Below are 11,608 nucleotides of genomic sequence, written 5' to 3'. Positions count from 1 at the left end.
TGATGTCTATCTCGCAGCCCTTCATCTTAGGTTTTAGGTGGCAATCGCGACAGAGAAAACACAATCAAAAAAATGCAATCACAGTTTATTTTGCTGGAAAAACTCAAGCACCAACATTAACGATTGGGGGCCGCTGGCCAGCTACCTGTTTTGCCTACCCCCAGGGGCGATTCTGTTAATCTTCCTTCATTTTGCTGCCCCCACCCCTCCCCATGGCACTCACCTTTCAGCGTAGAAGGGGGTCGTGTGCGTCCAGTTGCTACTGCAGAGAGAGCAATTGCTCTCTGCACTAGAAGAGCCAAATTTCTGGGTTGAAAAATGGAAATTTGGCTCTGAGCTACCAGGTGCGGCAACCAAGTGTCTCAACTCACCTCATTGGTGGAACCCCCCTGTCTACCCCTAGTCCGGACTCACCTTACACTCGGCTTGCGTGCTCCTTGACCCACACGTATGCGCGTGCTGAGGGAGGGGGGTGAGCTGGCAGGCTGGGTTGCTTAGGGCCTACCTTGTCTCTGGCTAATTCTAAGCAACTTTTCAATGGGTCTTCATTTTATTTTTTTTCTAGGTTTTGAATTATTTGCCTTCTGCTTCTGACACTTTTCATTTTTCAGATAGGGGTCACTGACCCCATCTAATATACAAATGCTCTGTAAGGATACAAATTAATTGTTATTGCTACTTCTTACTATTCAGCATTCTATTTAGGCCTCACCTATTCATAATTCCAATTTCTTATTCAAATCAATGCATGGTTGCTAGGGTACAGTGGCATAACTATAGAGGAAGCAGACCACACGGGGGCCAGAGGAACATGGGGGTTCGGACCGCAGGGTCTGCTTTCTCTATAGCTTTAAAGAAATCCCAGCTCACAGCTGCACAATGCTGAGGACACATGAGGGAGACAGGATGGATAGGTGAAAGGGAGAACAAGCGGGCAGGCATGTGGGCAGACGAGAGGGGCAGGCGGGTAGATGGACGAGAGGTGCAGGTGGGTGGATGGACGAGAGGGGCAGGCGGGTGGACGGACGGACGAGAGGGGAAGGTGGACGGATGGACAGACAAGAGGATGGGCGGGTGAGAGGATGGCCAAGTGGTAGGACAGGTGGACAGGCCGCTGAGTGGGAGGAGATGTGGGCAAGCCAACATGGAGGGAGGATGGGCAGGTGAGAGGGTGGGTAGATGATTGAGGTTGTAATGTTGAAGTATGTGCCGGGCCCTTCTGCAGTTCTTTTGCAATGGCCCCAACGTTGCCTAGGTTCACCTCTGCTAGGGTAATTAGGACCCTAGCAACCAGACTGCTGAACTTGCAAACCGGGGAGCTGCTGAATAAAAAGCTATATAACTCAAAAAAACACTAATAATAAAAAAATAAAAACCAATTGCAAATTGTGTTAGAATATCACTGTCTACATCATACAAAAAGTTAATTTAAAGGTTAACAACCCCTTTAATTATACTTGAACTGAACATGGCCGGCTGTATGGAGCCCTGCACAGGAAATATATGCACCATTGTACTCCTCCACAGCTAATGTTATTGCCTTATTCTATTTGTTCTTCCTTCAATCTCTGTTTTCATTTTTTGCCTTGCATTTATTGTTTTCCATTGCTCCGTTATAAAAATCTGGACCGTATAAATTAAGTGGAAAAATAATGAGTGGAATTCTAGTGGCTAAGACACGTTTAATTGTTGCTGCCTGGGTGAGTGCACACAAGGTTCCGCTCTCCTGCTGCAGTGGGCTGGCGTGAGCTCTGCAAATGAACATGACATCACGGAAAAGCCCTGTCTCCCAGCCACCGAGCTTAATATAAACTGGAGGAGCTGAGAAAGAATTGGAGAAAGTCAGGGTAACGGAGAGTCAGCACTTCATCCAACTATTCCCTGAGAGATCCCTGTACTCTGCACTCAGGACTTCAGCTTTTGCGGGGTTTCAGAAGACAAGCAATAAAGGTAAGTAAATGCTTTCCAAAATGCAGAGTTAGAAATTAAATCCTATAGAGCAGAGTGATCACATATACTTCTGTTATAAACAAAACCAAACCAGTTTAACTGTGACATGTAAAGGCACACGCCAGCTAAATGGGCAATGACTGGGTTTAATATTTAATCTCTAGATCATCATCATCATCATGTATTTATATAGTGCCAGCGAGTGATATTGCTAATAAGAATCAATAATACAGGGGTCTTATAATGATTTGACAAATAAAATGCACACTAGTTGGGGTGCCAGTGGGGAGAAATTATTTATGTCACTTTAAAGTTTCATTTGCTGGGAAAGGAATATGTTTTATAGGGTTGGCATACTGTTTAATTGGACATAATTGTATATATTGGGTATTAGCAAAATAAAAATGAAAACCATTACAGTGATATTACTAGCACACTGCATATTTGGAAATAATGGGGTCCCCTTCATATTAGTTTAAAGGATTTTATTTGAATTTGTTTTTCATCATTTTTTTCCCCTAAAAAATGGGGTAAGAATTATAAGTCATTGCAGGACATAATGATTGACAGAGCTGATGTCCAAATGATTGCAAACTTGTATTATTATATATCTTAATTGCAAAAACTCTACATGAGGGGTGCTGCTGGATCTAAGTCATGTTACTAAACATGGTAGTTGAGCAGAGCAATGTATTCTGCTCCCAGGGAGAAAAGCTCAGATCCCAGATGCTCCAGCAAACCATGTTTAGACAATGGAAGCCTAACCTGCCTGATGGAATGGATTTGTTGATTTAAACACTGTGAATTTATGGACCTTTTATTGAACAAATGTGCAGCCTCTAGTGGTGATCCTGGGTACTGCCAAGGCTGGGATTCTTCGCCTTTTTGGAGACCTGGATTAATGCTGCTGAGGGTCAGTTTTGTGGCACAGGAATTGGAGCCCTGCTTTCAACAGCCTGGGGATTCATCTTTGGACAAGTTAAGAACCTCTGTATAAAGGTTTACATTCTGGTTGTTCCACACTTGCAGTGGATTCCAAAATGTAACCACACAAATTCTCTCAAATATTAAAGAGGTGCAGCCAGAATAATTGGCAGTCATTTAGATTTCTTGTAATTATTGTAATTCCATATAAAAAAACATACTGATGTTACTGGGTTACTTGTTCTTGTGGAGGCAGCAAACTATTCAGCACAGACATGGGCATCTTCAGTAGTGGTTGCACAAAATGCGTGAGGACTCTCCACCCTATGTTCCTGAAAGGGGTGGTTCAACTTTAAGTTAACATTTAGTATGTTATAGAATGGCTAATTCTAAGCAACTTTTCAATTGGCCATCATTTTGTTCTCTTATATAGTTTTTGAATTATTTGCCTTTTTTCGGACTCTTTCCAACTTTCAAATACGGGTCACTGACTCTGTTTCAATACAAATGCTCTATAAGGCTACAGACATATTGTTGTTGCTTTTTATTAACCATCTTTCTCTCCTATTCATAATTTGGTCTCTTATTCAAATAAATGCATAGTTGCTAGGGTAATGTGGACCTGAGCAACCAGATTGCTTAGATTGCAAACTGGAGAGCTGCGGAATAAAAAGCTAAATGACTCAAAAAACCACAAATAATAACAAATGAGAACCAATTGCAAATTGTCGGAGAATATGACTATCTACATCATACTTAAAGTTAATTTAAAGGTGAACAACCCCTATAACTTAACTTTAACAATTCCAGCACCCACCAGCTAAAGGGAGTTACTTGTAATTGTCGCTCACCAATGAATTATGGTTGAGAATCTCATATCTAAAGTATTAGATTGTATGGTCAATGAAAGTTTACACCTTATTGACCCTCTTAAATCATCTCTTAGGTGCATCCTTAGACTTTCAGTACCTGTGGGTATAAATTGGATGCTGGCTGTGTGGCTGCACAGAATCTACTGTAGTCTGCAACATGCCTCTAAATTTACTGAGAAAGTCTGGTAGCCTACTGCAACCAACAAGATGTTTGATATCAGCCAGTAAATGCTGCCTGCTAAATAACTGTTGAAAATTTTACAACTTTTGTTTCATTTTTCCCCCACAGCCAGAGAAGGATGACTTTGAATGTGACCATGCGTCGCAGCACCACCACAGCCAATGCACAACAGCGATGGAGCATCCCGGCGGATGCAAAGAACCTTCAGGCTCAGAAGAAGCAGCAGCACTTCAACCTCACCCGCAAATACACCATCAATTACCCGGCCATCAATAACCCCACCATCAATAACCCAGTGGAGTATTACCGGAGAAGCTGGTCATCGGATTCTTCTGACTCGGTCATCTCTTCTGAGTCTGGGAATACCTACTACCGGGTTGTGCTCATTGGGGAGCAAGGAGTTGGAAAGTCTACGCTGGCTAATATATTTGCAGGGGTGCCTGATTCTGTGGATGGTGACTGTGATATGTTAGGAGGTAAGGTCACCATTAGCATGTCCAACAAACCATAGAATAGCCAGATTGCTTTTTGTAAAAATCTGTGGTTATTTAACTCAGCCCTCCCCATAGGATATGTCCAAATATTAGACCCCCCAATTTGCATAGAACTCCCAGCAGCTCTGGACAGCTGAAGACTGATGTTACCAGAAAAATATGTAAATCTAGTCTGGCACAAATGGGATCACACTCCATTAATAGATGCAGTTTAATTTTATTAAGCAAAAAACATCTCAGGAAAGCCTTGCGCGTTTCGTGCCTTGTTGTCATAGGCTAAAAAACATTTGTACATACAGTCATATTTAGATGAAAACGACCAATCAGAGGCATGCCCCAAACAGCCAATCTAAGGATAGACAATTAAGAGAGGACCAAATGGAAGCATGCTTAGGATGCCCAATCAAAAACACTGTTACAAAGTTGCTTAGACTATCCTAGATTGTATCATATATAAAGAGTTACAAAAGTAATAAGTTGAAAAAAACTTTTAAAGGAGACAATATAGCATTTTACACTTGGGGTGCCAAAAGTTAGGCACCCCCAAGTGACCACTTTTACTTACCTGACACCGCACCGGCCCGGGGTTCTTCTAGTGACCACCATGGAGAGATCCTCTTCCTGCTTCTTTGGGTTTTCTCACAGTTGCGCATGTGCAGTAGAGTGGAAAGCCGGAATTAACTAAAACGCCAGCTATTTCGCTCTACTGCGCATGCGTCGGGAAATTTGAAAAACGATGAAGCTCCACGGTGTTTGCTAGAAAAACCCCGGGCAGATGAAGTTTTCTGCTGATTGGAGCACTGGCACGTGGGGGTCAGGTAAGTAAAAATAGTCACTTGTAAAATGCTATTCCTTCTCCTTTAAGAGTTTTTTTTGCTATAATCTGATGTGACAATAGATGAAAATGGCATTTAGATAACATTTAAACAAAACTAGGTTCATACTAAGTGGTTGTTTAGTTTTCAAGAAAAAAAATCCATTTTGCTTCTTGTTTGAGAAGTTTATCTAAAATACTACCTCCTCTAATATTTGAAGATATCTTTTCTTTACCAGTTACAGAGACGGAATTGATGTTCCCAGGAGTTGTATTTTAACTGCCAGCTTTGAATTTTCTATTTTCTATAGATATTGTGGCCCTCAAAATTGTATTAAGCTACAGACCGTGGCCCTGAGCAGTTGACTTATATGGTCAAAATTTTGCTCGTGTGGTCAGAAGAGTCTGGTCTGCCCAGTGCAGTTTGGATTCATTTTTTCCGAATACTATAAATTTTGTTAAATGCACAGCTTGAGCCCAACCTTGGGGATTTAACAAAATCCTGTATAATTATTAAAAGACTGCTGGCTGGGAAACACTCACATTATTTAGGCACCTTGGGAATAGTTTGGGTGCCCCTACAGCTCTGAACATAGATCTTTGTAAGGAAAGTTCTATGTATGCAACACTAGAGAAGTGCAATCTTTCCTATACACTTTGTCACATTTATCATAGGGATACAAGCTCTATGTATGGTGGTTGTGCATGAGGAACGTTTACAGGCAGATTTAGGCAGACAGGGATGTGGAGCTGGGAGCAAGAGCATGAGATTCCTCTGACAGCAGGGAAATTAACTGTGTTTTCTCTCAGAGGTGAAGTCACTTTTTCCATTACAGTGCAATCTGGAGTTTATCCATGGAAGTCAGCCCAGCTAAAAAGTTTCTTTATTGAGTTCAGTATAAACTATTTAGCAGAGTTGCAGTCAGGGTTTGTTAGATAAGAAATGTAAGTAGCTGGCGAGACATTAGGCTATATATTATATATCTTACATATGGTGGCGGCAAAGGGCATATGGAAAGGGCCAAAAGTGGACTGCAAGTTAGGGGGGCACCATCCTTTTATAGGGCCAAGTCCATCAAGATCATTCCTTCTCTAAGGTACTGACAAATAAGAGATGTTTAAAGCTGTTTGCAATGCATGGACGGTAGGGACATCTAAGTCTTTGCCCCAGTTACATAGTAACTACATTTTTCATTTCCCTTACAGAAAACACCTATGAAAGAAACTTGATGGTGGATGGAGAAAGTGCAACTCTGATATTAATTGATATGTGGGAAAATAAGGTATGTATCCCCTGTTACACAGTAGGGGGCACATTTACTATCGGTCGAATATTGAGGGTTAATTAACCCTCGATATTCGACCATCGAAGTAAAATCCTTAGACTTTGAATATCGAAGTCGAAGTATTTACCGCAAATACTTCGATCGAACGATCAAAGGAAAAATCGATCGAACGATTAAATCCTTCTAATCGAACGAAGGATTTTCCTTTTGATCAAAAAAAGCTTAGAAACCTTATGGGGAAGGTCCCCATAGGCTAACATTGATGCTCGGTAGGTTTAAAGTGGCGAAGTAGGTAGTCAAAGTTTTTTTTTAAAGAGACAGTACTTCGACTATCGAATGGTCGAATAGTCAAAAGATTTTTAGTTCCAAACGTTCAAATCAAAGTTGTAGTTGAAGGTCAAAGTAGCCTATTCGATGGTCGAAGTACCGATTATCAAAGTTTTTTTAATTTGAATCCTTCACTCGAGCTTGGTAAATGTGCCCCTAGGTTATAGTACTTTTTGTCTAGGGTCTAGGGTTTCTAGAAGGAACTGTCTCTCTTGCACCTTCTACTAGGGATGCACTAAATCCATAATTCAAAACACCAAACTGGAGTTATGTGACCTTTATAAAAGCACTTGGCCTCCTGCCTTTATATGGTCATGGGACTCCTTGGTGACTTATATTATCCTTATATTTTACACTAGGGGGTACATTATTCTCTCTAAATATTAGAGTCAGAGGTATAGCTTATTACAGTGATTGTTTGACCCAGAAACCACTAGCAAAGTATTATTAAAGAGATAGTTCACCTTTAACTTAACTTTTAGTTATAGAATGGCCTAATCTTAGCAACTTTTCAATTGGTCTTCATTATTTATCTCTTAAGGTTTTTCAATAATTTGTCTTCTTCTTCTGACTTTTTCCAGCTTTCAAATTGGGGTCACTGACCCCGCCAGCCAAAAAAAAACTATTGCTCTGTGAGGCTACAATTTTATAGTTATTGTAACTTTTTGTTACTCATCTTTCTTTCCTCACCTATTCATATTCCAGTCTCTCATTCAAAATCACTGCCTGGTTGCTGGGGTCATTTGAATCCGAGCAACCAAAGGGCCGGAACTAGGGGTAGGCAGAAGAAGCCTACCTCTTCTTTTAGCCTACCCCTGGTCCGGACACTTTCTCTCCCACCGGCACTCTGTTCTCTTCCCCCTTCACAAATTGAATTATTTTCCAGACGTGTGCATGCGCACTCGAGGCCCTGCCCGCAAGGGGGTAAAGCTGGCTTGGCCCAGGCCTGAGCAACCAGATAGCTGCTGGAGAGCTGCTGAACAGAAAGCTAAATAATTAAAAAAAACACAGAAAATATAGAGTGAAGACCAATTGCAAATTGTCTCACAATATCACTCGCTACATCATACTAAAAGTTAACAACCCCTTTAAGCAAGTACTCTTTGTGCAGCTCAGTAGTGGTCTCTTTCACTCTCACTGGTCTCTAGAAAACTAATAAATATCAAGTAATATAATCTTATTGTTACAAGGCAATACCAATCATAATTTGTGTTTCTTTATGGCTAGGCTCAAGACAACTGGATCCGTGAGCAGTGCATGCAGGTTGGAGATGCCTACCTAATTGTCTACTCCATCACTGACAGAGCAAGCTTTGAGAAAGCCTCCGAGTTGCGCATACAGCTCCGTCGAGCTCGGCAAACAGACAACATCCCCATTATACTTGTGGGCAATAAAAGTGACCTTGTCCGTTGCCGAGAGGTCTCTGTATCAGGTAGGAGCAAAGCATAGTTAAATGCACAATACCAAACCAACCCACTGGAATCAGTTACTAATCTCATACAGTCAAAAGCTGAATGTAATTCCTTTTCATTCATGTCCAAAAAAATGAATAGAAAGATTTCGCTTGCTGATTTCTTTCCCCAGAGTGGGATTAGTTCTAGCTGATGAGTGATAATTCAGTGTACCACGTGAGCCATAAAGGCGCAATCAGTTGCTATGATCTATGGCCCATTTATCTCGGTTGCTATATGCATAGCCATCATTTTATTGCTTTGTGGAAAACTTTGGACTTTTGCTGTGAGGCGCTGCAGTGAATCAGTGGTATTTTCCAAGTTATTGTTATTTTTTTACCCTTGCTGCCTCCCTCTCCTCTTGGAATTAGGTGCTTAAAGCATGCATACACACACACCAATCCCTAATAGTATCTGAACAGACAATTAACAACATAAAAGGAGCCATGCGCAATGTGGCAACTTTCCTGTTGTTCTGCTCATTCAGGTCAACAGAATCAATGGAACTGTGGGAAGTGAAGGGGATGTACAGCTCCTCTTCACTTCCTCATCTGCCAATGCTCCACGTATTGGCCATTTTCAAACCTGCCATATCAACAACCAAAACCATTGTATATAGATTCTGATTCGGATCACCTGGCCTCTATACACGTACGTCAATTTTATCTTGATATTTAGCTTAAGTTTAAAGCGATAATGAATATATACACTATATATATATATATATATCTTTCTTTCTTTCTTTCAAAGACGAGCTGTAATCCCAGGATTCAGTGGACACATAGATCAGTTTATTGTCGCTCCACAATAAACAAATCTATTTGTCCACTAAGTCCTGAGAGTGCGGATCGTCTTTGAAAGAAATCTACAATCATCTGACCTACACCCAGGCAAACAAGACTACATAAATGTGAGTGCCGACTTTGTGCATGAAATATATACTGTATATATAACAACCCCCCCCCCCCCCTTTTCACCCAGTTGGTACCTTTGTTTCAGTAGTTACACATCGGTGTCACTATCATACAGCAGAGCCTGCATGAGAGGAAAAACCTAAGTTCCATCTTGAACCCACGTTCTTGCCTGTCTAGCCACAGGGTGCGGGCCCTTCTTAGTCATGTAAAGGTGGCGATACACAGAGAGATCCGCTTGTTTGGCACTGTTGCCAAACAAGCGGATCTCTCCCTGATGTCGGACTGATCCGCTCGTGGGCCCTAGGGCCCAACGATTGGATCATATCCAGTAGTACAGGCGGTCGGATCTCGGGACTGCATCAACAAACAGATACGGTCCGCGATCTGACAGGATTTTTAGCACTGCCCGATCGTCACCTGGCTGATTTTCAGGCAGGTATCGATCTGGGAAGCCCATCGGAGGGCCCCATACACGGGCCAACAAGTTGCCGACATGGTCTGCTGGCAGCTTTTATCAACCCGTGTATGACCACCTTTTCTGCCGTAAACTCTAATCTCACATTTTGATAAATCTCCCCCCGGCGCCGGATTTTCCCGGCCGCCCATAGGCTGCGCAAACCTAACGCCCGCCCGCCCGCCCGCACTTTATGCCACCTTTATGCCAGTGTATTTACAGATAATTGAAACCATTATACAGTGGGTTTCATTGGGAAGGGCTATTGCATTAATTGATCAGATAATTGGTTTGAAGAACTAAAGAAATGAGAGCTGCAGCCGTCAATCCAGGAACTCTCGTGTGACCATAGTCTTCTCTTTCTTTCTGTTTTCAGAGGGCAGGGCATGTGCTGTGGTGTTTGACTGCAAGTTCATCGAGACGTCGGCAGCCGTCCAACACAATGTGAAGGAACTCTTTGAAGGGATTGTGCGGCAGGTGCGTTTAAGGCGAGACAGCAAGGAGAAAAACCAAAGACGACTGGCCTATCAAAAGAGGAGAGAAAGTATCCCCAAGAAAGCCAGGAGATTCTGGGGGAAAATTGTAGCCAAGAAAAACAAAAACATGGCTTTTAAGCTGAAATCGAAATCTTGCCATGACCTATCGGTACTATAAATGTAACCAGGATATACCAACCAGAGCAAAATAAGTTAAAGTGATGGGAAATCATTTAGCAATTTTGCCAACCAATAATCAATCTATATTAGATTGGACATGACCACAATTTACTTGTGCTTTCCTCAGCCATGGATGCTACAGCAGCCGACTTGCGTTATCTCCAGCCACGACATTCAGACTTGCCAGTGGGCTGACTGTTTGTTCAGAGAAACATTTCCTTTCCTTTGGGATTTTGTAGTTTTTGTTTAATTTTGATCATTTAGGAATGGAGCACTAAATTGCACTGAAGAACTCCAACGTACGGCTGTCAGTCTGCATTGCCATCAGAGGGAGAAACCATCCAATAATTATTTCCTCATGTCATATTTATATTGCCTTTTGTACAACATCTGAAAAGATTTTTATATGCAACTCCAGTTCCTTAGGGGGAAAAACTATGCAAGATAATTTGCCATGCAGCTAACAGAGCCAATGGGAGGCGTCTATGAAACATCATCAACAGCAAGAGGGCTCCAAGCTGCCCGTGCCTTATCTAACAGTATCTTATGCTAACACTTATTTATAGAAATATTACTAACAAACACCATACACACCCAGTTTCCCGAAATTCTACTTCGTGCTACACAGAAGACAATATTTTTATTTAAAAATATTTTCGACCCCCTACTCCAATATTTTTTATACTTGATTATTTTTGTCAAAATCAAAATTCCGTTCTTTTATCTTAAAAATAAGTGCACTCATTTTACACTACGTGACATTACAACTGCCTTTTTATACTCTTCTGTGTCCATAAAGCTTTCATGGGTGTTACAAGATTACTGGGGTAAATGGGGCAAGATTTGAAGAAGAATGTAATAACTAGTGTAACTTTTTCCAGGTTTAGTAATCCAAAGTAGACATTGGAATCAAAGACCTGATGGCCTGATCACTTTAATACCATTATTTAATATTTAATTCCATGGCAAACCTCCCGTGCCACTTTTTCCAGAATATGCACAAAGAATCATAAACCAGATGTATTCTTTAACTGGTAAAATATACCAGTATGGCGACTATCTATTTATTATCTTGTTTCCTGTTATGTTTCTTATTCATTTCTATTTGTTTTTGATTCCTTTTTTACCTGGTACATTATACAATGAAAAATAAAGATAAATCAAACTTTATCTTCTGGATGTGACTTATTTATGCAAGACCCTGGCATTACACACACATTGTCACCCTAAATTAACTACCCAATAAACTGTGTGATGCTACTTTTCCCCTGGATGTAACTTACCC

General features: G+C 41.3%; 1 protein-coding gene across 1 annotated transcript; it reads left to right on the top strand.

Annotated features, from left to right (window-relative positions):
- The first annotated feature begins 1,809 nt into the window (after positions 1-1,809).
- gem.L (GTP binding protein overexpressed in skeletal muscle L homeolog) lies at positions 1,810-11,493 on the top strand. The gene is made up of 5 exons (XM_018268132.2): positions 1,810-1,950; positions 4,036-4,403; positions 6,442-6,518; positions 8,076-8,280; positions 10,044-11,493. Exons 2-5 carry the CDS (start codon positions 4,046-4,048, stop codon positions 10,319-10,321), a joined length of 918 nt encoding a protein of 305 aa, XP_018123621.1. The 5' UTR covers positions 1,810-1,950; positions 4,036-4,045; the 3' UTR covers positions 10,322-11,493.
- Positions 11,494-11,608: the final 115 nt, after the last annotated feature.

Source organism: Xenopus laevis, chromosome 6L (assembly GCF_017654675.1).
Source record: "Xenopus laevis strain J_2021 chromosome 6L, Xenopus_laevis_v10.1, whole genome shotgun sequence".
NCBI lineage: Eukaryota > Metazoa > Chordata > Amphibia > Anura > Pipidae > Xenopus > Xenopus laevis.
This window is presented reverse-complemented; position numbering and strand designations above follow the sequence as displayed.